Here is a 24,375-nt window from a genome sequence, read left to right as displayed (position 1 = left end):
GCTACCCTGATGGCCTGTCCTTTAATAATACTTCTCTTTTGTGCTAAGGGGTGATAACTGTCAAAATGTAGATAACTGTTACAAAAAGTTTTTTTACGAAATATTCTGAATATAAATTGGTCTTTACCTTTAATAATTTTTTGTATCTAAGTAACTAATTTCATGGGAATCAAATTGAAAAGTGAATTTTAGAAATCCAGTAGTCTCATTAAAGTATTGGATGAAAGCAGGGATACTTTCTGCTGTTCCTTTCCACAAGATAAAAATATCATCCAAAAACCTATAATAGTAAGAAATACTGTCATAAAATTCACTTTTGAACACGTTCTATTTCCCATCCCAACAACACAAGGTTAGCATAGGTTAGCATAGGTTGGGGCGCATGCTGCTCCCATAGCTACACCTCTCAATTCTCTATTTGTTTTTGCTGCTTTCATTTGTGTTTATAAACTTTTTGTAACAACTCTTTACAAATGAAACAATGTATTGAGGGTAACAGAGAGAAAAACACAAAATTCATTTATTTGATTAGCCTTAGTTTAAGGCACTGGTTGACACTTTTAAATAATAATTGTTTTAATTATCAATTACTGTGCGTGTTTTAGTCAATCACAGGCAAATCAACTGTATAAAAGTGGTTTTATAGTAGTTGTAGTGAATTCTGATGAAGTCAAGTTTATTTGATGAAAGCGCTTAATTTCTGTGATTTATTAAAGAAGATTTTGGACTCGCAACAATAGTGCTTCTCTATTTGGTTCATAATATCTTCTTTGCCAAAAATTAGAATGCTGATTGTAGGAAGTCCTTTTTGTTCTTATTTTGAGTTTTTAAGGTAATTGTGGGGTTTTGTTATTCAGAGTTACAGAATTCAAACTGAATGCTATAAAATGCTTGAATTGGGAAAATTTGTTTGGATGAACCAGTACAGATGGAAGACAGTTTTGTAGTTGGCTAAGATTGTATTCTAGTTATAAATAGTCACACTTTCAGTATTATTTTGTTGTTTGGTAGAGCTATTTACAGTTAAGGTTTATTGTGAAGATTTCTTTGTAATACTGCTATTGTCCATATATGAGATCAGACACACAAGTTAAGTAGTGCATATATGAGTATGAGTCTCTGTCATTGCTTTCAAGGCAGAGATCAATAGATGAACTGTATTTGCAAACTCTTATAATTGCATATGTCTAGTTTTGTATTACTTTGTAGTTGATGATAAGGCATGGCAATACCTGTCATCATGCAGTGTGAACATGGGATTGTGTTGTGAGTCTCCTCCAACCTTCCAGTGACATACAACAAATACACATTATCTTTAACAAGACTGCCATCCAACAGAAAGATGATTTTTCTAACATCACATAATATTTAACTGTTTGGAAATAAATGCAAAGGGGGTGAAGGGAATAGAACAAAAGCACAGTGCATGCTGAATACAGCTGTTATAAGAAATAATGAGTTTACGGCAGTAAATATCTTGGATCACACGTTCACAAAACGATTAGTTTTTTTAGGCATGTACACCATGTATTGTCCAAGTCAGATACAAGGCTAAGGCTGCTACAGATGACTGCAAACAGTTATATCCTTCTGAAAAAAAGGGGACTGTAAAGGCTTCACAAGTAACTGTACTGATGCAGTGCACTTATGTACTGTCATCATGTTCACAAGTAACTGTGTTGATGCAGTGCATTTATGTACTGTCATCATGTTCACAAGTAACTGTCCTGATGCAGTGCACTTATGTGCTGCCATCATGTTCACAAGTAACTGTGCTGATACAGTGCACTTATGTACTGTCATCATGTTCACAAGTAACCGTGCTGATGTACTGCACTTATGTGCTTTCATCATGTTCACAAGTAACTGTTCTGATGCAGCGCACTTATGCACTGTCATCATGTTCACAAGTAACTGTGCTGATGCAGTGCACTTATGTACTGTCATCATGTTCACAAGTAACTGTGCTGATGTAGTGCTCTTATGTGCTGCCATCATGTTCACAAGTAGCTGTGCTGATACAGTGCACTTATGTACTGTCATCATGTTCACAAGTAACCGTGCTGATGTACTGCACTTATGTGCTTTCATTATGTTCACAAGTAACTGTTCTGATGCAGTGCACTTATGTACTGTCATCATGCTCACAAGTAACCATGCTGATGTACTGCACTTATGTGCTTTCATCATGTTCACAAGTAACTGTTCTGATGCAGTGCACTTATGTACTGTCATTATGTTCACAAGTAACTGTGCTGATGCAGTGCACTTATGTACTGTCATCATGTTCAGAAGTAACTGTGCTGATGCAGTGCACTTATGTGCTGCCATCATGTTCACAAGTAACTGTGCTGATACAGTGCACTTATGTACTGTCATCATGTTCACAAGTAATCGTGCTGATGTACTGCACTTATGTACTGTCATCATGTTCACAAGTAACTGTGCTGATGCAGTGCACTTATGTGCTGCCATCATGTTCACAAGTAACTGTGCTGATACAGTGCACTTATGTACTGTCATCATATTCACAAGTAACCGTGTTGATGTACTGCACTTATGTGCTTTCATCATGTTCACAAGTAACTGTTCTGATGCAGTGCACTTATGTACTGTCATCATGTTCACAAGTAACTGTGCTGATGCAGTGCACTTATGTACTGTGATCATGTTCACAAGTAACTGTGCTGATGTAGTGCACTTATGTGCTGCCATCATGTTCACAAGTAGCTGTGCTGATACAGTGCACTTATGTACTGTCATCATGTTCACAAGTAACCGTGCTGATGTACTGCACTTATGTGCTTTCATTATGTTCACAAGTAACTGTTCTGATGCAGTGCACTTATGTACTGTCATCATGTTCACAAGTAACCATGCTGATGTACTGCACTTATGTGCTTTCATCATGTTCACAAGTAACTGTTCTGATGCAGTGCACTTATGTACTGTCATTATGTTCACAAGTAACTGTGCTGATGCAGTGCACTTATGCACTGTCATCATGTTCAGAAGTAACTGTGCTGATGCAGTGCACTTATGTGCTGCCATCATGTTCACAAGTAACTGTGCTGATACAGTGCACTTATGTACTGTCATCATGTTCACAAGTAACCGTGCTGATGTACTGCACTTATGTGCTTTCATCATGTTCACAAGTAACTGTTCTGATGCAGTGCACTTATGTACTGTCATCATGTTCACAAGTAACTGTGCTGATGCAGTGCACTTATGTACTGTCATCATGTTCACAAGTAACTGTGCTGATGCAGTGCATTTATGTACTGTCATCATGTTCACAAGTAACTGTCCTGATGCAGTGCACTTATGTGCTGCCATCATGTTCACAAGTAACTGTGCTGATACACTGCACTTATGTACTGTCATCATGTTCACAAGTAACTGTGCTGATGTACTGCACTTATGTACTTTCATCATGTTCACAAGTAACTGTTCTGATGCAGTGCACTTATGTACTGTCATCATGTTCACAAGAAACTGTGCTGATGCAGTGCACTTATGTACTGCCATCATGTTCACAAGTAACCATGCTGATGTACTGCACTTATGTGCTTTCATCATGTTCACAAGTAACTGTTCTGATGCAGTGCACTTATGTACTGTTATTATGTTCACAAGTAACTGTGCTGATGCAGTGCACTTATGTGCTGCCATCATGTTCACAAGTAACTGTGCTGATACAGTGCACTTATGTACTGTCATCATGTTCACAAGTAACCGTGCTGATGTACTGCACTTATGTGCTTTCATCATGTTCACAAGTAACTGTTCTGATGCAGTGCACTTATGTACTGCCATCATGTTCACAAGTAACTGTGCTGATGCAGTGCACTTATGTACTGTCATCATGTTCACAAGTAACTGTGCTGATGCAGTGCACTTATGTGCTGCCATCATGTTCACAAGTAACTGTGCTGATACAGTGCACTTATGTACTGTCATCATGTTCACAAGTAACCGTGCTGATGTACTGCACTTATGTGCTTTCATCATGTTCACAAGTAACTGTTCTGATGCAGTGCACTTATGTACTGTCATCATGTTCACAAGTAACTGTGCTGATGCAGTGCACTTATGTACTGTCATCATGTTCACAAGTAACTGTGCTGATGCAGTGCATTTATGTACTGTCATCATGTTCACAAGTAACTGTCCTGATGCAGTGCACTTATGTGCTGCCATCATGTTCACAAGTAACTGTGCTGATACACTGCACTTATGTACTGTCATCATGTTCACAAGTAACTGTGCTGATGCAGTGCACTTATGTGCTGCCATCATGTTCACAAGTAACTGTTCTGATGCAGTGCACTTATGTACTGTCAACACGTTCACAAGTAACTGTGCTGATGCAGTGCACTTATGTACTGTCATCATGTTCACAAGTAATTGTGCTGATGCAGTGCACTTATGTACTGTCATCATGCTGCAGAGGGATATTAAGAAATACATCCATTTGATAAAAGATATATATATATATATATATATATATATATATATATATATATATATATATATATGTATATGTGTGTGTGTGTGTGTGTGTATATGTCAACTCCAAGATCACCAGAGAAAAGTGGATATTCCAAGGAATAGCCATCTCAGATTCAACATATATAAAAGTCCCTGTTTTCATTCATTCAGTCTGACTATTCAGGACTCATACTAATGAGTCTTGCAATTTCATATGGTTAACATTTTGACTAGCTACATAACATGACTTCTGAGTACTTCAGGGCAACTGCTATTAATGGTTGTCTGGACAAAGATAATGCCTTCAGTGCTGCAGGAATGTGCAACCAAAATGAAAATAGGAACTCCATACCTTATTAAATATTGAAGACTAAACTTAAAGAATACATTTTGCACAAAAGTAGCTGATATAAAAGTGTTACATGAAATATATAGCTACCATTAATGAAATGTCTACTTGTTTAATCCATATGTATTCACTGTTTGTTAAACCAGAATGAGGCTAACATGAAACTATTGAACATGGTATTACAAAACACTTCATAGCATTGTTATGACGGAGTCATATATATACACACGTATATATATATATATATATATATATATATATATATATATATATATATATATTGTTATGGTTATGTGTTCATGGTTTTTAGCATTGTCTTACCAATGTTGCTAACAGCTTGATTCGGTGAAGTGCACAGAATGAATAAATCATATCTCTTTATCTTATTTTCTCTAAAGAAATCACCTAGGGCAATACCTGTCATTAGATTTCAACTAGTAGTAACCTTTCTGATTCAAGAACATCTCCCAATAAGCTGTTTGAGAAGATAGTACCTAAATAGCTTCAAGATTATTTACAAAAGCATGCTGTCCTTTTCCAAAATCAACATAGTCAGTCACTAAAACTTTATTGTGGCAAAATATTGGATATTGAAACTTACTTAACAAGGAGTACAAACTCACATTTAAAACACTCAAGACTTTGATCTTAAAATCTTGGGCTTATTTTAAACCCTTCTAACATTCTTCTAATAAGGTATTCTTATTTTTTTCTACTTTACACAATAATTTCACTAATCTCTCTCTTGTGAATCAGTCCCTGACACAAAAAGAATTTCACAGATTTCATATGTGTTGTCACATGTGTAGGCCTCCTAATTTGATTCAGTTTTTTTTAGAAATTTAATGCAAAGTTTACATAACTTTTAACATCTCAGACTTACTCGTGGAAAGTCTTCACTAATTTCTTAATCCTTGATTCCATTATGTTTCCTTCATATACTCTGAATTTATATTTTTCGAATTTGTGCTATTCCGTATCTACTTTGTAAAATATTAATTTAGATATTTTTCTTATTTACTTTCCATATTCATGCAGAATCAGCATATTCTCTAACTAGGTTTTAATACTGTCATGGCTGGTTGCTGGCTATAATCTGATGGATATAGTCAATAGTTAAGGAGCTTGCCTTTCATGTAATATCTGTGGGTTATTCCCCTTCATTGTTTCATTCATTTCTGATCTAATCATTGATTCAGATGGTATAACATTCACACTCTATGTTGATAATCTAATTATCTTAGATCAATCCCTCAACTTATCACAGTTCAACAAAGACTCTGATGTTCTTAATAAATGTGATGTCTTACTAGGAAAGCATAGCTGTGAATGTTCATAAATACAATACCACTATAATAAAAGCCCCCCCCCCAAAAAAAAAAGTGCTTTCCCTTCCTATAATGGATTTCTCTAACATCTCTCATGAGAATGTTACTCTCTACAGATACTTAGGCATTTAATTAAAATCTCTGTTGCTTACCTGCCTGTAAGAACAACTCCACAACAGAAATATTTACACTAAATTTAAGACAGTATATAAGGTTACAAGACCCTTAACATATTAATTGATAAGCAAACTTGAAGCAAAAAAGCTGTGCAGAAACACGGAAGGCAATCAATATACGTAAAATCAGTAGACTTTAATATTGTTATAAGCGCTTTCACACACTACGGTGCTTCATCAGACAACACTAGATCTCTAAACATTTCATTATATACATTCCAAAAATTCAAATCAACCAATAAAAACTATCATCTCATTAAGACAGTGAGCAATATTTAAAGTGCTCCACACATAAAATAGATGCATACATATTTACATAAAATATATAGAAGACAAAACAATATAATTTTTTAATTAATTTACGTGCTTTTAGTGCTGGTTTAATGGAAACTGTATCATTAAGACCAAAGCCTAAATGTGCTCCTAGTCTAAAAATCAATTTCATGTCAGCCATATCAGTGAAAGCAAAAATGTCTCCTAACCTAATATTTTCATAAATAACCTGTATAACTTGAAATGTAAATAGATGTGATTCACCTTCTAATAAAGTATGTTTAGCCAGAGCACTGTGTATCAACTCTTTTCTAGTACAATACATGTGATCTCTTATACGTTCACAAAATCTTCTATTTGTTTTGCCCACATAAAATTTTGAACATGCAATACAATAAGCTAAATAGACTAAATTTCTTGCATTGCTATCAGCCATACCCTTTTCATATCTGGATGCATAAACTGTCCACTTTCATCCATAAGATGACAGGAATTACAATTATTATATTTATTGGTCCCCCTTGCAGTTACTAAATCACTCTGATGGGTATTGGGATAACACAATAATTGTTTTAGTGTGCTCTTGTTTTTATATACGACTCTGGGTCATAGACATACTACCCCTCCAGTGTCATCCTGTGTATGCAAGATGTGCCAATTTTTATGCAAAATGTCTCTAACATGTTTCACATCTGAACTATATGAAAGAACTATTAGTATGCCTTGAGGTTGCTTATGTATAGACTTCTGACCTACATTTGCAGAAGAAAAGTAGGGTTTAGCTCTACCCTGTCTCTCCCTCATAGTAATACTTATCACTTTGGAGACAATCATCTCCTCATAGCCCCTTCCTACAAACTCTGACTTCAATGTTCCAGACTATTGTATAAAATATAATCCTTACACGTCAATCTAGCCACTCATAGAGTCTGCCCATGTACCACACTGAAAAAAACATGTTGAGGATGCATGCTTGTTCTAAACAAAAATGAAGGACAATAGCTTTATTTCTGATATAACTCTGTAGTACAAATCCCTGCGGTATCCACAGAGACCATTACATCCAAAAACTCAATGTTTGCAAATGGGGATTTATATGTAAAACTCAGGAAAGTATTACTTCTGTTAAGTTCTTCTATAAAGCCAGATAAAGTACTCATATTTTTATTCCAAATGAAAAAAATATCATCTACAAAGCATCTATAGAATGTGACATTTATCGCTAAATGATTGATAATGTTAGAATATTCCCACTCTGCCATAACTAAATTAGCGTAATTATTGGCAGAGCTGATGCCCATAGCAAAACACTTCTGTTGCCAATAGTACGCCTCTTCAAATGTAAACACGTTATTCTCAAGTATGATCTCAAGGAGATCAAGTTTGAAAGAATTCAAAACCAATTCAATGAATAAATCCACAAAAATGAGTGTAGAGAAGGCAGACCACTTCTTAAAACCACCAAGCACATTTTTTATTTAATAAACAATAAAATATATAAGTGCTTTCATCTCAATATTCCAAAATTACAGAGACTTCATCAAATACAAATTTTAAAACAGCCCAGTTTGTTTTAAACCCTGTAAGGATGACATCATATCCTGAAACAGACTTAAAAAGTTTAAAGCAACAGTATGTCCTAAAACAAAGTCAGATAGCAGCAGTATTCAAGTTCAAAAATATAGTGTATATCATGGATATTTAAAAAAATGTAAACAATATAATAAAAATAATCCATTTAATATAATATAATTAAATATAGCATTCTATTACCCCAGTAAATGTACTAATAAAAGATAAACAAATAAAATTGTAAAACAGTAAAAATAATGAAAGGTAAATGAACAGCTTCCACTAGGAATTGAACCCAGAACCTTCTATGTATAAAGCAAGTGTAATAACTACTACACTATTACCTTCACATACCCTGTTTCTACAAGTTCAATGTCTTATAAGGGCTTTTAATTTTAAAAGGCTACTAATAGACAGGTTGTCATTCAGTCCTGGCCAGTTCATGGAATTCAGTCTCAACTGCCATGCAAGTTCCAATTTTTCTAATAGGTAGGGCCATGCCCCCCTCACAAATTCTAGGTACCACACAATCCAATATAATGAACTTAAATTCATGTTGTGGAAACCCTGTAATATGTCTCGCTAAGGCATTACCTTCCCAGCCATCTCGTATGTGCATAAGATGTTTACTAATTCTGGTTTTAAATTTTCTTTCAGTCTTGCCCACGTAAAAACATGGGCAGGAAACACAAATAGCACAATAAATGACCCTCTCTGTAGAACATGTAAATTTGCCTTTAACCCAGATATTTGTTCCGTTAATCTCCACACCTATTGTCTGTTTCAATAATGTTTTTACAAAATTTACACCTACCACATCTGTGCATAAGCCCTTTATACTGATCACCTTTCTGTGTCTCTTATATGTTTTTTAAAACGATGTCCTTTCTTGCATACACAAATAAGAGCCTCTCCTAAAATGTCCCTCATAACTTTGTCATTCCTAATAAACTCCCAGTTTTTAGTCAAAATATCCTTTATGTAATTTGCTTCCCTATTAAATGTTAAAAAACTATTCTCGTAGGACTTCGGTGTAGCTGATACACATATTGTAGTTTCGCTGTTATTATTATTAATAGTGTTGAATACTGCTGCTATCTGACTTTGTTTTAGGACATACTGTTGCTTTAAACTTTTTAAGTCTGTTTCAGGATATGATGTCATCCTTACAGGGTTTAAAACAAACTGGGCTGTTTTAAAATGTGTATCTGATGAAGTCTCTGTAATTTTGGAATATTGAGACAAAAGCGCTTATATATTTTATTGTTTATTAAAGAAAAAACATGCTTGGTGGTTTTAAGAAGTGGTCTGCCTCCTCTACACTAATTTTTGTGGATTTATTCGTTGAACTGGTTTTAAATTCTTTCGTGGTTTTGGTTGAGTATGGAGGCAGGACAGAGCAGCACTTCACTTGCTGGTTCACAGCAGCAGTCGAGTGGAACATTGAACAATGCAACACTGGATTTAACTATTTTAATCCAGCAACTTATGGAAAGGATGGATCATTTAGAGCAGCAGGGTTTGTCTCAAGTTACTATTCACCCCACCCCAAGGAGTTTGAGCGAAGCTTATAACTTATCTGGTACTTCTATTCAACATAATACAGCAGCAGTGTTAAACAAGTCTACTGAGAGAGTAGAAAGGCAACCTTTAGCAGCTGGGATGACTGTTCCGTCTGCACAAATGGAAGGCAGACAACTAGAGGTAATGACAATTTTAGAACTAACATGTAGTGAATACGAATGTATCTAATATGCCATCACTAACAGACTGGTTAAAGAATGATGGTTGCTTAACTAACAAGAGTAAAAATAGTAAAACAAGTTTACATGACCAGTTGAGTGAACTGGATCACTGTCTACTTAAGATAAAGAAATTGCAAATAGACAACATGTTTTTTAAGGAATGTATACAACAAAAAACTGTTCCTAAGAGCCTTCGTATGTGGCGTTATTCAACTGGGCTTGTTGCAGGCTCAGATTTTCACAAAGAACTTACAGCATTTTTTGACAAAGTTGGGTTAGAGTATATGCAAATGGTAATTGACTACAACAGTACTGTTACTGAGACTTCAAATAATGAAGTGACATTAATGGACAAGTCAATTACCCAAAACCCAGCTTTTTCTACTAACAAGTTTGAATATTGTCATATATTTTGGGCTATAGATGAACAAATGTTAATAATTAAAAATAAAAAAACTGAAAAAGCTTGTCAGGGATGAGAAAGAGTATGCTAACCATACAGCATACCCTAGACCCCCCCCCCCCATCCCAAGAATGGCAACACAACAAAAGAAGGCGGGAAGGGTCTGACAATAACAATGATATGGCTAATAATGATTAAATTAATGACCTAGATACATTTGATGAAGATTTTTTTAGACGAAGAACATCCCCCCCCGAGACAGTCAGAATGAATAAAGAACCAGCAGACATTCCAACAAAGTCGGGGGAGGGCTCGTTTCAACTACTACTAGTCGAGGAGAGGTACGTCCAACAATCAGAGAATGACCAGGAATTCCTGGAGAGGGAGATAATGACATTAATATCTGAGAACAATGGAGGGGGGCATTATGCCTTACCACCATTAAAATTATGTAACAATTCAGAGAATGATTTCAAAGTGTACAATTTTTCAGACTTGATTTTGAATGAAACTATGTGTGACATTTTTGCAAAAGGATTTACTTTTGTTCCTGATAGATCTTTTGATTTAGTCCACACATTAATGGACTTAAAGCTTTATATCAGGAAATCAAATTTGAATGCTCTGTTTAATAAAAGTGAATCAGTTAGTGACCCTTTCAGGATTTCAAGCACATATAATCCACCACTACACCCCACCTTATTTTTTTATGAAAGGGTGTGTGAACTCGATTTAAGAGAGTTACACAAAAAAGTCTGGAATGGGAACAGGATACATATGAACTTGAATTTGGAAGAGAATTTTGAGCTTGAATTCCTGCTCCATAACAATGGAGTGAGAATAATGAAACCAGACAAGGGTGGGGGGGGGTAGTAATTATGAGTAAAGTGGATTATAATAATAAGATGCATGAGATCTTGAACACTGACACATACTCTATGAGCTCCTTGAATGAAAAGAATGTAGCTTATAGGAGAATTAAACGTTTCATCCAAGACATGTTTATTGATGGTTTAATCACTATTAATGAGTTGCACTACCTCACGATAGATTTTCCCACTATCCCATGTATTTTTGGTATTCCAAAAATACATAAGGATATGTACCAACCACCTATGCGGCCTATTGTTGACGCCAGAGGCTCTATTACCTACCCCTTGGCAAAGTATTTGGACAAGGAATTAAGTAAACTTGTATGGGATGAGCCTAGTGTCTGTATAGATTCGTGGGACTTTCTAAGGAAAATTAATGACATCAGTTATAGTAAAGAATACCTGTTGGTCACTACTGATGTGGTTAGCCTGTACAGTGTGATACCATATGACATTGGTTCGCAGCGGTTTTGTGAATATCTCCATTCTAAAAATCTAGCACAGGATAGGGTTAACCTTTTTGAACAGATGCTGGATTTAATATTAAGGAACAACTTCATATTATTTGAAGGATAATATTTTCTTCAGAAAGAGGGAGTGGCAATGGGCTCCACTTGTGGGAGCCTATATGCCAATATTGTCATGCTTGAGTGGGAAAAACAATATTTAAAGACATCTGAATATTTTCAATTTTGTAAGACATACATTCGTTATTTGGACAACATGTTTATATTGTGGAAAGGACCTAGAGATACACTGAATGCTTTCCTGGAATATATTAACACCACAACTAGTTTTCTAAAATTCACGTATTCAAAAAAATGACACGAGTATAGCATACTTGGACGTCCTTTTAATGAAGGATGATGTTGCGAACAGGTTTCTAGCAAAGATTTTCTGTAAAAATACATACTCCAATAGTTTTTTACATTTTAGTAGTTGTCACCCATTCAAACAAAAATGGGCAGTTGTAAAGGGGCAGTTTGTCCGTGCTGCCCGTATGACAACTGTATGGGAGACATACATTGAGGAGGGTAATTTGCTGAAACAAATGTTTCTCAAGAGAGGTTACCCAAGTTCATTAATAGACCAAATTGCTAATGAAGTGAACAGTAAGAGAAGGTCTGGGCATTTTGCCCCTATTTTAAACATGAAAAAGACTAATGTAGTACAAACATTAGAAAATGTCTGTTTAACAACTACAGGATTCAACACTATTAATAATAATAACAGCAAAACCACAATATGTGTATCAGCTACACCGAAGTCCTATGAGAATAGTTTTTTAACAACATTTAATAGGGAAGCAAATTACATAAAGAATATTTTGACTAAAAACTGGGAGTTTATTAGGAATGACAAAGTTATGAGGGACATTTTAGGAGAGGCTCTCATTTGTGTATGCAAGGAAGGACATTGTTTAAAAAACATATTTGAGACACAGAAAGGTAAGCAGTATAAAGGGTTTATGCACAGATGTGGTAGGTGTAAATTTTGTAACAACATTATTGAAACAGACAAAGGTGTGTAGTCACAAGTGATGATTGGTTCCTTTGATTAGCTTCTCGGCCATGTGAATATCCGCTGATTCCTAAAGTCTTCCATATCTCAGACTAATTTATTTTTCTTAGTCACTAGCAATTTCCTTTAATATGCCAATACTTTATCAATGATTTCATGCAGAAACACATTAGCATTATCAGTACCTGCTAGTTTAGATAGTTCCCCATATTTGAGCTCTATTGATGCATTAAGTTGAGTCTCGACTGGTGTAAAAAATTCAATGATGAGCTGCATGTATGCTTTGCTCGTCTCAAGATTTATTCTCTGCCACTTTGGTAACAAGTCCGGAAATGTATTTCCATAAGTTGGCATATTTAATACCCTGAGGCCTCGTGGAACCACATTGAACTTTAAAGAAGCTTCCATGTGGTGCCTCTGACATTGTAAGCGTTTACTATGGAATAAATCATTTTCAATGTCCCTCATTAATGCTTTAACATGCAGACTGGTATCAACATTAATATCCCCCAGCAGTTATATCTATATTCAACTCCGTGGAAAGGAGAGGGTTGATACGGATATTAAGGCAATTCTGTAGTCGTTCACTACTGAACCGGCTACTTGGTTCAGGACATATTTCATCCAAATGATTCAATGAACTATCAGCCATGCTCACTGAGTGCCAAGAAAACAATCAAAAAATCCCCAAAACAGTCCAAAAAACAAGGAAACTCAGTGATGAACTGCACAGTCACAAAAGACAGACAAACTTGAATCAAAAAAGCTGTGCAGAAACATGGAAGGCAATCAATATACGTAAAATCAGCAGACTTTAATATTGTTATAAGCACTTTCACACACTACGGTGCTTCATCAGACAACACTAGATCTCTAAACATTTCATTATATACATTCCAAAAATTCAAATCAACCAATAAAAACTATCATCTCATTAAGACAGTGAGCAATATTTAAAGTGCTCCACACATAAAATAGATGCATACATATTTACATAAAATATATAGAAGACAAAACAATATAATTTTTTAATTAATTTACGTGCTTTTAGTGCTGGTTTAATGGAAACTGTATCATTAAGACTGCAGCCTAAATGTGCTCCTAGTCTAAAAATCAGTTTCATGTCAGCCATATCAGTGAAAGCAAAAATGTCTCCTAACCTAATATTTTCATAAATAAACTGTATAACTTGAAATGTAAATAGATGTGATTCACCTTCTAATAAAGTATGTTTAGCCAGAGCACTGTGTATCAACTATTTTCTAGTACAATACATGTGATCTCTTATACGTTCACAAAATCTTTGTAATGTGACTTTCTCCAACCATAACAGCAACTGAAGATTATGCTCTAATAGTCATACTCTAGGTTAAGAATCATAAAACAGGTGTCCATCCACAAATGACTTTCAGTCTATACTTGACAGAACTGCAGCTTACTAAGGCCATTATAACAAGTAAATACACTTTGAAAATTCTTAATCATTGCAGGGACCAGCGTGTAATTTACAGAGAGGTGATATTATCTTATATGATTGGTAGAAATCAAGCATTATGCTGTACAGTGTTAAGGAAATGGCACAAATTTACTTAGGTACATAAAAAATGTAACCTAATCTGATGACTGAATGATATTCTTTTTAGTTCAGTTAATTCTTACTGTAACCTAAGAGTCAGATGATCTAGGCAGCTAATGTTTGACAGGCACATCAAACAATATCGTCTGATGTTTATTAAATCTAGCAGAATCATGTTACACGCTAGGGATTTGATTTGCTTCTCCAATGTTCTTGCAATTTGTTATTCTATAGGCAGAGCAAAAATATCTATCTATCTATCTATCTATCTATCTATCTATCTATCTATCTATCTATCTATCTATCTATCTATCTAATCTATCTATATATCCCAGAAAAATCACATAGAAAGAATGCAGCATACATGGACCAAAAGAATATTTGGTGTGAGATTCATTTAATATTAGAAAAACTTAAAGAGATGTAAAAAGATATAGGGTTTCTCACTTATAGAATGATTTGAGGCAATCTGGTTCTGACTTTTATATCCATGAACTATCACTACTAATTTGACAGTTTAAGTCTACCCTGTGTAAAACAAAAATAATTAGCTAAAGTGTAAGTGAATCTTTTTGAAAGTCACAGTAATAGTGTTTTAAAGATGAATTGTCTCATAGAACATATTAGTTCCTCTGTGGACTGAGTTACCAGTGGCTCTAAAAAATGTAAGAATGGCTGTGGCTTTTAAATGGGTATTCAGAGATTACTATGGATATATGGAATGTACAGTTTGGTGAAGATTAGACATGTTAGAATTATTTGTTACTTTCTTGCTTAGGAATCATTTATATCTGGAAACATCTACTCTTGTTTTAAAATAGTTTAGCCAATATTGGCAGATTTATGGTAAAGGTAGCTAACACAGGGCTTGTATTAAAAGCAGGACAGTTTCCCAGTACAGAAAGGATGATCAGATGACTACACAGACATTTGTACTTTAATGTTTGCACCGTCCCTCTTCATTAGCAGTCTTTATTCTCAATAACCCCAAATAGCGTTAGCTTCCAGAGCAGTAAACTACAGTATAACACAGGTCGAGGTTCAGATTTTGTCTAGCTAAAAGGGCTTTCTCTTCCCACGGCTGTGGCTTTTAAACAAGTATTGAGAGATTACTATGGAGATTTGTACCATTTGGTGAGGATTAGACATGTTGGAATACTTTGTAACTTCTTGCTTAGGAATCATTTATATATGGAAAATCTACTCTTATTTTAAAATAGTTTAGATAATATTGTACTTATAACACAGTTAGTGAACCTTATGGATCAGCCTTTTCATGTAGAGTGAATCTTGATGATTTCTTACTAAAACGACTACATTGACTGCACTGCAAGAATTGCTGATCTTAGCAATCCATTTCGCATGATAATCTAATGAATGTACTTTTGCAAACTTGTTTCTACTGCAGTCTATTTCTCTTTATTTTTTATCTATAACATAAATGTTTCTTACTTCTGTATTGTATGTTTGCTTTGTTTTATGCCCTTTTCTTTGACTGCTTCTATTTTTTGATGAAAATTCATATCATTGTTGTATTGCTTTTGCCTCATGGCCCACAGAATGCATAAAAAAGGTCTACTAGGACCAGTTCAATTAGATGGTTTACAAACAAATACATGAGGTTTAATATATAATTTCATCAATGAATGAAATGGAGTATATTCCATTAGTCATATTAAATAACTATTTCTAAAGTATCAGCCACATAATGAACCAATCTATAGTAACTGTAATATCATAAGAACTTATGAGTGGACAAAAATATACTTCTAATTGTTTTGCTACTTAGGAATGAACTGGTCCATTGAGGATTCACTTCCTGTTCTGACTCTTGATAGACAGACAAGATTAAATTCAAAATATATTTGGATAGCTTAGAATAGCCAGACAGCCAGCATGTTTAGACTAGTAGAATGAAAGTGAAGCACCCACAAAAAAACACATGCACTCTGCACACATTCATAAACCAGAAGTTGGGATGGAACACCTGTGAGAGATATGTGTGGCAGAAACCATTCTGAACAAATAGTATAAGTTATCATATATAACTAAACAAACAAAAACACAATAAACAAACAACTCAAGAGCTTAATAAAATGTAATAAAGCCAAATTTAAGGCTAAAACAGCTACCCACGTTAAAGACAATCACAATGCCTTTTTTATTTTTGTTCATAATCTCAAAAGCACAATGTAGCAATACACTGAGCTGATTGTGAATGATGTTCCCTACTCTGAGGGTGAAGATATAGTTAGTACTGGCTGATAAATTTATCTCTAACTTTACCCTTCTCTCCCTTCCATATGTCCCTCAAGTTATACCTGAAACTGGCTTACTTTCAACACAAGACCAAGTCCTAAAAGTCCTATCAAAAGCTAAACACATTACAGTGTGTGTCCTGACAATACCCTGGATGCATCTTAAATAACAAGAAGCACAATTTAACCACACCCCTAACAACACAGTTTAATCTCAACCTTCATACAGGTTTTGTTCCAAGTGAATGGAGAACAGCTACAGTCACCCCCCCCCTCTATCTAGGAGGACCTTCTACAGACCCAGGCAACTTCAAACCCATAAGTTTGACCAGCCTCAAATTCAAAGCCATGGAAAGACTTATCATGGAACTAATCAAGAAGGTCATAGGGAATCTGTAAATGTTCAACACATTTCAGTTTGTATTAGTCAAGGGCAGGGCTCACAGATAGGACACAGGGAATCAAAACAGGGGATGTTACCTCCGCAAAGAGACCAGTTACCAGTGGATTCCTCCAGAGCTCTGTGCTGGGACCTCTCCTGCTTGGCATCTACTTTTTTGAAGTTAGTACCAAAGGTCTATGACTAGCTACGATTGCAGATGTCTGCAAGCTAGGATTAATCATTCAATCCCCAAATTACACACCATCCTACTGGAAAGTTTGTGCCAAATAAATAACTGGTGCTAAAATCATGGACTAAAATGCAATGCCAAAAGATGGATTATCATATCCTTTAGGAAGTAATATACCCCAGGGAACTACCACATTGACAATATACCCTTAACCGTTGACCCAGTTGTTCGGGATTTGGGAACACATGTGGACAATGACCAAACTTTCGAACATGTGTCCATTGTCATCAGAAAGTCTGTCTATATTTCATAGCTTATAAACAAAGAGATTGTGTCTAGATCTAGGGATGTCATTGTCCCTGTTTACATAGTCCTCATTAGGGCAATCATTGAATATAATGCCCCTTTTGGTATCTATCTGCCTAGAGATACCCTACTAAAAGGATGCACTGCCTCAGCAATATGTCCTACATTGACTGATTGAAAGCCCTGTCACTACACTTGATATCCTACAGAACTGACCTGTGTCTGGCATAGAAGGCATTCTCTGACCCAGTACTGATGGATTTACTATACATCAGCAAGTGAAATGGAATTAGAATTTCCCAGTCTAGGGATCTGTGCCTTTTCTACAAAATCAACAGAAGATTTTGTAGGAAAAGGTATATCTTGCAAGGGATACTGTTGCTCTGGAACAGACTCCCCATCCACATAACACAAAGCTAATCTCTGTCCACATTTAAGTTCAACTTGGATGATATTATGGTTGAACTGTTTAAGAATGGAATGGGAGGTATGGCTAAAATTAATAGAATTGAGAAGGGAACAGGAGGTGGAAAGAGGAATAATTTAAAGACTGCATAAAATAATTCAGGAGGTGGGGAGAAATGCAGAAGGAAAAAGAAAAAAGATTTGGAAACTATACTGAGTAGAGACATCTAAGAAAGGGTATGGCAAAGTATATGCGTGTTTCCTGACAAGGCAATAAGGGTGAACAGGTTCACATTTTTGCCTGGAAGTGTTTGCATAAATATTGTTGTATATGCCAGTAAAACTTAAATCATTTTTGGTAGTAGAGGATTTATGATGGAGGTACAATAAAGACTGAAAGAGCAACTGGCAACATATATTTTGGGGTTGTTTGGTATTAACTGAGTTTATGGATGAATTACAACAAATGGTTAAATGTTTGGGTGATCAGCAGGTGATATTGACTAAAGAAAGAATGTTGTTATGGGTAAATATGGAAGAGGGTATGGAGATATCCTTATGGAAGATACAAGAGGATCTAATAATTAAAATGCAAAAGAAGAGGAAAAAAATGTATCATCCATTGTCTAACGTGGTTGGTAGACGTGATTAGTAGACATAGATTGGCAGTTACAAATAAAATAATGAAGGGAAAGGTAAATGGGAACAATTTCTGGTTCACTAAATTGTATATAAATTGTAAATATTGTACATATTTGGTACAAAGCAACAACAGACTAACTGGAACTCAAAAAGAGGGGAGTTAGATTCAGGTATAAGATATATATTGTGTTGCACTTTTTTATCTTCTCAGAATTGTACATCTTGGAGTCCAACCATGACTAAAAGAATAACCATAATTTATACAGTAAAGAAGCAAAAAATTGTGGATACTATTGTAAATTGTTTTTAGAGATTTTGTAATATTAGTACACTCTCATAAAACTAAGATTATTTAATGTGCACAAATGAAGGTTATTGTAAATATCATCTTTGGGTCATCTCATCTTTGTTAGTTTAGCATGTAGATAAAATCAATAAGTGATGTTTGAATGAGTGGCTGTTGATGTGCTTGATAATGTCCACCATGCATGCGGAGTGCACTGTATGTAGTAGTTGAAAGCATGGATTTAAATAAAGTCTTCTGTGTCAAGCAAAACAAAAATTTAATACACACTTCACTCACAAAACAGCTATCGCAGTTCCATAAAGTCTCGAATCCCATACACCTCCTAATATCATAAAGGAACATGCAATGATGGGGCTCTCTAGATACAGAAATGCTACTTCCATTAGACCCAATAATTTACCTAGATATGCAATAAGTAGTGCCAAACATGCCCTTGTAGATTCCCTTCTTAACCTGCTTAACTTGAGCTTAGCAACAGGATATACCCCTGAAGTATGGCAAACTGCAGTGGAGATGTCCCTACACAAGGGCAGCCCTAACATATGTCCCAAAAACCTATTAGAGGTTACTAGTATGATTTGCAAAGCCACAGAATGTATCATATTTGACTTAATACACTATGATATTAAAAACCTTATTAGGCAAGATCCACATCAATTTTGCTCTACCAAATTGAGAACTTACATACTGAGTTTAGTTAACATTTTTGAGATGGTCACACAGGATGTAGACAGTGGTCATCGTGGTCACATAATTTATTTTAATCTGGCCAAAGCATTCATTCATCACTAAACCCAATGCTGACATGATAAATAAGCTAAGTGCCTTAAAAGTAGATGCATACATGGTGAGAAGGATATGATAGTCAGCTGGCTGAAAGAGAGAGCCCACATATTTAAGGTGGTAGTTGCATTCCCAGAAAGTGGGAAGGTAATAAGTGCTATGTACCACAGCTCAGTACTAAGATCCCTTCCTTTTGGCATCTCTCCATCTGATGTTGAGGTAAGACATCAAGACTTTTTGTTAACTAAATCTGCAGATGACTTCAAACTGGACATTATTGTCAAAGCTCCTTCAGATATCCATTCATTACAGCAGGAAATAATCTTCATAAACTAGTGGTATATGAAAAGTGGGCTAAAGTTAAATGCCAAAAAGTGTAGTTTTCTCACATTTGGTAAATCTTTCTCTCTTTCTGTACATTAAATTAAATAACGTTATCATGAATCTTGGAAACTGTGCTAATTCCCTCTTTTTTGACCACCATGAAACAGCAGTAGTCTGACAATTACTCTATTTAGTACATTAATATGTAAAGCATATCATTCAGGTCAAAAGAAGTTATCAACCCTGTTTATGTAGCCCTAATTCAACCAGTTATTGAAGAAAATAATAGATATATTAAGAACCTGGTAAGGCCCCAGAGGTTCCTAACCAAGAAAACTGTTGGCCTAAAGTTCCTCATTTACCAAGAAAGGTTAGTTGTTTTCTTAAAGGCTCTTGCAGGATGACCTGCCCCTTGCTTTCCATGTGATTAAGGAACACATATCCTCCTTGATTTCATCTTATCTTTGCAAGTAAAATAGTGACAATACTACCATATTTATGGACTTTAATCAACACCAGAGGATAAATAAAATGAGCTGAAGACAGTGATTTGTTACCTAACACCTACCCCACCTTTGTAACAAACTTCTCCTACAAGTTAAAGTGAAACACTAGCATGCTTCACAGTAAACCTGTATGATTGGATGGGTAGCCATAAAGTCAATCCAAGACTGACCTGCTTTGCCCTTCTTGAGAAGGTGGATACAGGATGACAGTGGACTTTGGTAAGACATAAAGGGTCTTGTGACTCAGCTGTCTTGTATTTGATATGACCCTGTCATTGTATGATCTTGCAGTATGTCACTGAAATGGATAGCTCACAGTGCTGATTTGCTGTGCTTGCTTCATTCTGACTGATATGCGGAGAGTACTTATTAGTAAAAACATGGCATTTTTTGTGAATCATACATATCTTTATTACACTGGCAAATGGAACACTTAAGATTTTATGGCTACCATGTAGTATGGATAGCATGGGTACATTTTGTTGAGAGTAAACAAAGATCACATTAAGAAATTGACTAAACAGGGTCTGCAATTATGTGTGCATATCTACAAAAATGGATAAAAGTACTATTGTACTAGAGTTAAACAATGCCACCAATGTAACTGTGTTCAATAATATATAGTTTTCTAAACTATTTTGATTTAGAAATTTGCACTCCCTAACAATGAACAATACATAAAACCCACCTCTGATTAACCAGTGCACTAAAATGTACATGTCATCACTACAAACAGGTTTATAGCATAAAACAGATTATGAAGGAGAGCAGCAGAGCATTATGATTTGTTATACTGAGGAAGATTAGTGCTGAAACTGGTATATGTCTTTGATCTGATGTTTTAATTAAGTTAAAAATGTGGACGATATTTGGTTGAGTGCTGGCTTTGGTCTATTTTTGTATCCATTTGTAGTTTTAGCCATGCACTAATTTGATTTAACATGAGCGGAGTCAGTTGTGTTTGCTAAACTATGCCATATAATAAAAAAGAAAGACAAAGAAATGATACAAAACAAAATATCTGCCTTTTATGAAGAAGAACTCCATTATAAACTATGCATAGCAGTGAGCTTTTGAATTCTACATGTTTCTTGCCACTTTACTTCATTTCCTTAGGTGCAGGACTGGCCATAGACTTAGATAAGTAAGTGTTTCTCCTAGTTCCACTACCAGTAATCAAACACCAAAATTCAGAAGATCCGCATCATCAAAATACAAATCATCTGAATTGCCAAAACTCAGCACTTGAAACAAAAAAAAAATGCCAAAAGTGCTTTCTGCAGGGGGCATACCCTCTTGCACCCCCTGATGTAGAGGGCAAGCCTCCCACACCCCTGAATTTATATATACACCCGTATTGTTGCACCAACTCAAAGAAGGGAGAAACCTCTCAAAAAAGGAAATCACTGCAGGCAGACACTTAGAAATCTCATTCAACGTATTTTGCTTTGTGAAAATAGCACTCAAGGAATCACACTTCGTCCACTTGTACAACAACACCCATTTTCCCAAGGTGCACAGCTGTTAAGGTCTGAGAAAGCATGCAAGATATTTCAGAAAAAAATAACCGTTGTTGTTTTATATACTGACTACAGGGTTTTCCCTCAATTTGTTCAAACATTGGTTTGTTCACTGAGTTAAAGGGGTGGTGCATACTATCAAATGTATGGATAGCCAAATATTCAAAATGTCGAGGGTCTGTTTCTTCATAAAAGGTGAGTGGGATTGGAGGGGGTGAGAGTGTGAGAGTGTGTGTGTGTTTGTGAGTGTGTGTGTAGCGGTTAGGGTTAGGGTTGGGGATAGGTAGAGGGACAGTTTCTATGTTTGTGTGCAAGTATGTTTACTTGAGGGTTAGGGTCAGGGTTAGGTAAGAGGGTAGATGTAGTTTGTATGCCTCAGTGTGTCGTGTTTAGTGGTAGTGTTACGGGAAGATTTTTATAAAGGTAAGGTGTAGGGTTAGGGTTGGGGAAGGGGCAGCATTAGGGTTAGGGTTAGCACCCATTACTAAAGGGGTATAGGGAGGCTTTTAAATGAATACTGGTACTATATTTGTTAACACAGCTAAAGTACTGAATCACTCACTGTGTGGTATTTTATTGTAGGAAGCTGCTTCTTATTTATGTAGTATGAAGCTTGCTAAAGTTTCAGAGTGCATTTTTCTCTGGTCTTCAATGTTGAGAAAATCAGATGATCTGTATGGTTTTGTAAAATCCTACCTGTGAGGACACCTGGCTTGTCTATTCTAAAGGTTGGAGTGACACTGCTCAGATTACTGTTAATGTCACTCAGGAATCACATAAATTAGTACCAAAATTCACATCTCATCTCAGAAAATAATGAACAAATTAATACAGACAAGCTGAAAGCATTTCCTTGTCACAAGTCAGACAAAAACAGCACATGCACCTTTCAAGGAAAGTGGTGGAGATGGACCAACTATGTAATGCCTGAAATGTATTTTTTTGCCTTGGCATAAATATGGTGATACAGCACCCAGGCTAATCACATGAAGAAAGGCACATAATATCATGGTAAAGTGATTTTTTTTTAGGTTTAGATGAGGAAATTTCAAGAAAAAAAACAGAATTAGTGAATTTTGGAGGGACTGACATCTCTCCACCATTAGATGTTCAGAGCACGGTGTATACTTAAGTATATTTCTCCACTTCCATGCTGTGATTCTGATAATCCGGATGGCTCTGGAAAATGATACAAACATGATTCTTTGATCTAACAGTTGTCACCAGTTTGCTGCTACTTTAACCACCCACAGTTATGTTTTGCTCTCCTTTTTCTGTATTTGTTTTTGTCAGTGCCTCTCTGTTTCCCCCTCCCCTTCACAAGCTTATAGCACACGTCCCTTTTCCTTGTGACCCTTGTCTCACAGAAAACAAATACTTTATGGACAGGTAATGTCACATCAGGTATTCTGTACTTCCATTTAAATTTGGATAACTAACTGTTTAATGAGGTTTAAAACATAGCAGTGAGGAGTACAAAGAACTCTTATTTTGTTACCTTTTTCCTTTGTATTAATGGTATGTCGCCTGCATTGACTTTAGCAGTATTCTCCTGTATGAAGTCCTTTTCGATAATTTGCTGTTGCAAACTAGAATCTTCAAGAACTGGTGTCTCCTTGCCTGAACAGCAGGAAATAAAACATAAAGAACAACTAAGGCAAATGACACATTTTTCAGGAAGTATGGGTTGCTGATTTTTTATAGATAGACATTAACTTGTAACTGTATTTGAGTGTTATATTTCTAATGTGTAAGTTCTAATCATTTTACACATTTTAGTGAGCAAATATCAATGAGGTTTCATCTCAACCCTCAACTTTATTAACTTGCATTATGCAAAGCACTAATAACAATAAAAACATGAAACATAAAATGCATACTGTAAGTACAAATAAATACCAAAATCGCAATGAAAGAAGTAAAATATGAAAGAAGTATAAACAGAACATCTACAAAAGCAAATGCGATTGAGTTAAATCTGAAGTAAAAAGAAAAAAAAATATGTGTTAAAAATAAGGCATTAAAAAGTCTAAAATCTAACCATCTCCCATCACCATAATGTCTTCAATGGCATGCAAATACATGGCGGTGTAATACACTCCTTCACTAACTGTAGAAGCATAACACACAGGTGTGATACCTGATAAACAAGATAATAAAACCCACAGGTCTCTAGTGACATCAATGGGACTGCCAGCAGCCCCTGAGCATGTGGCCTGGGTTCAATATGATACTATGGGCTCCCCCTGGTAAGTGGGGCCTAAGACATGTACAAACAAATATATTAATATCCAAGATTTTGAAGATGATACAGAAATGGAAAAGGAGCCAGTGTAAGCTGTGAAGAGCAGGAATAATATGGTAGCAGCCTGGTGTACCTAGTATCTAGCCACAATAGAATTCTGTGCCCACAGATGCTCAGTGTCAGTGTCTTCAGTCCCAG

The 24,375-nt window shown here is 35.6% G+C and overlaps 1 protein-coding gene across 1 annotated transcript in view; it reads right to left on the bottom strand.

Annotated features, from left to right (window-relative positions):
* The window catches only part of LOC122800845, a 978,865-nt gene that overhangs the window by 180,630 nt on the left and 773,860 nt on the right, over positions 1–24,375 (bottom strand). Inside the window, exon 7 of the mRNA XM_044070198.1 lies at positions 23,431–23,552. Within this exon, the coding sequence (XP_043926133.1) occupies positions 23,431–23,552 (122 nt within the window). The remainder of the gene's footprint in view (positions 1–23,430; positions 23,553–24,375) is intronic.

This window comes from Protopterus annectens, chromosome 1.part0 (genome assembly GCF_019279795.1).
Source record: "Protopterus annectens isolate FY-2018-M chromosome 1.part0, PAN1.0, whole genome shotgun sequence".
NCBI lineage: Eukaryota > Metazoa > Chordata > Ceratodontiformes > Protopteridae > Protopterus > Protopterus annectens.
This window is presented reverse-complemented; position numbering and strand designations above follow the sequence as displayed.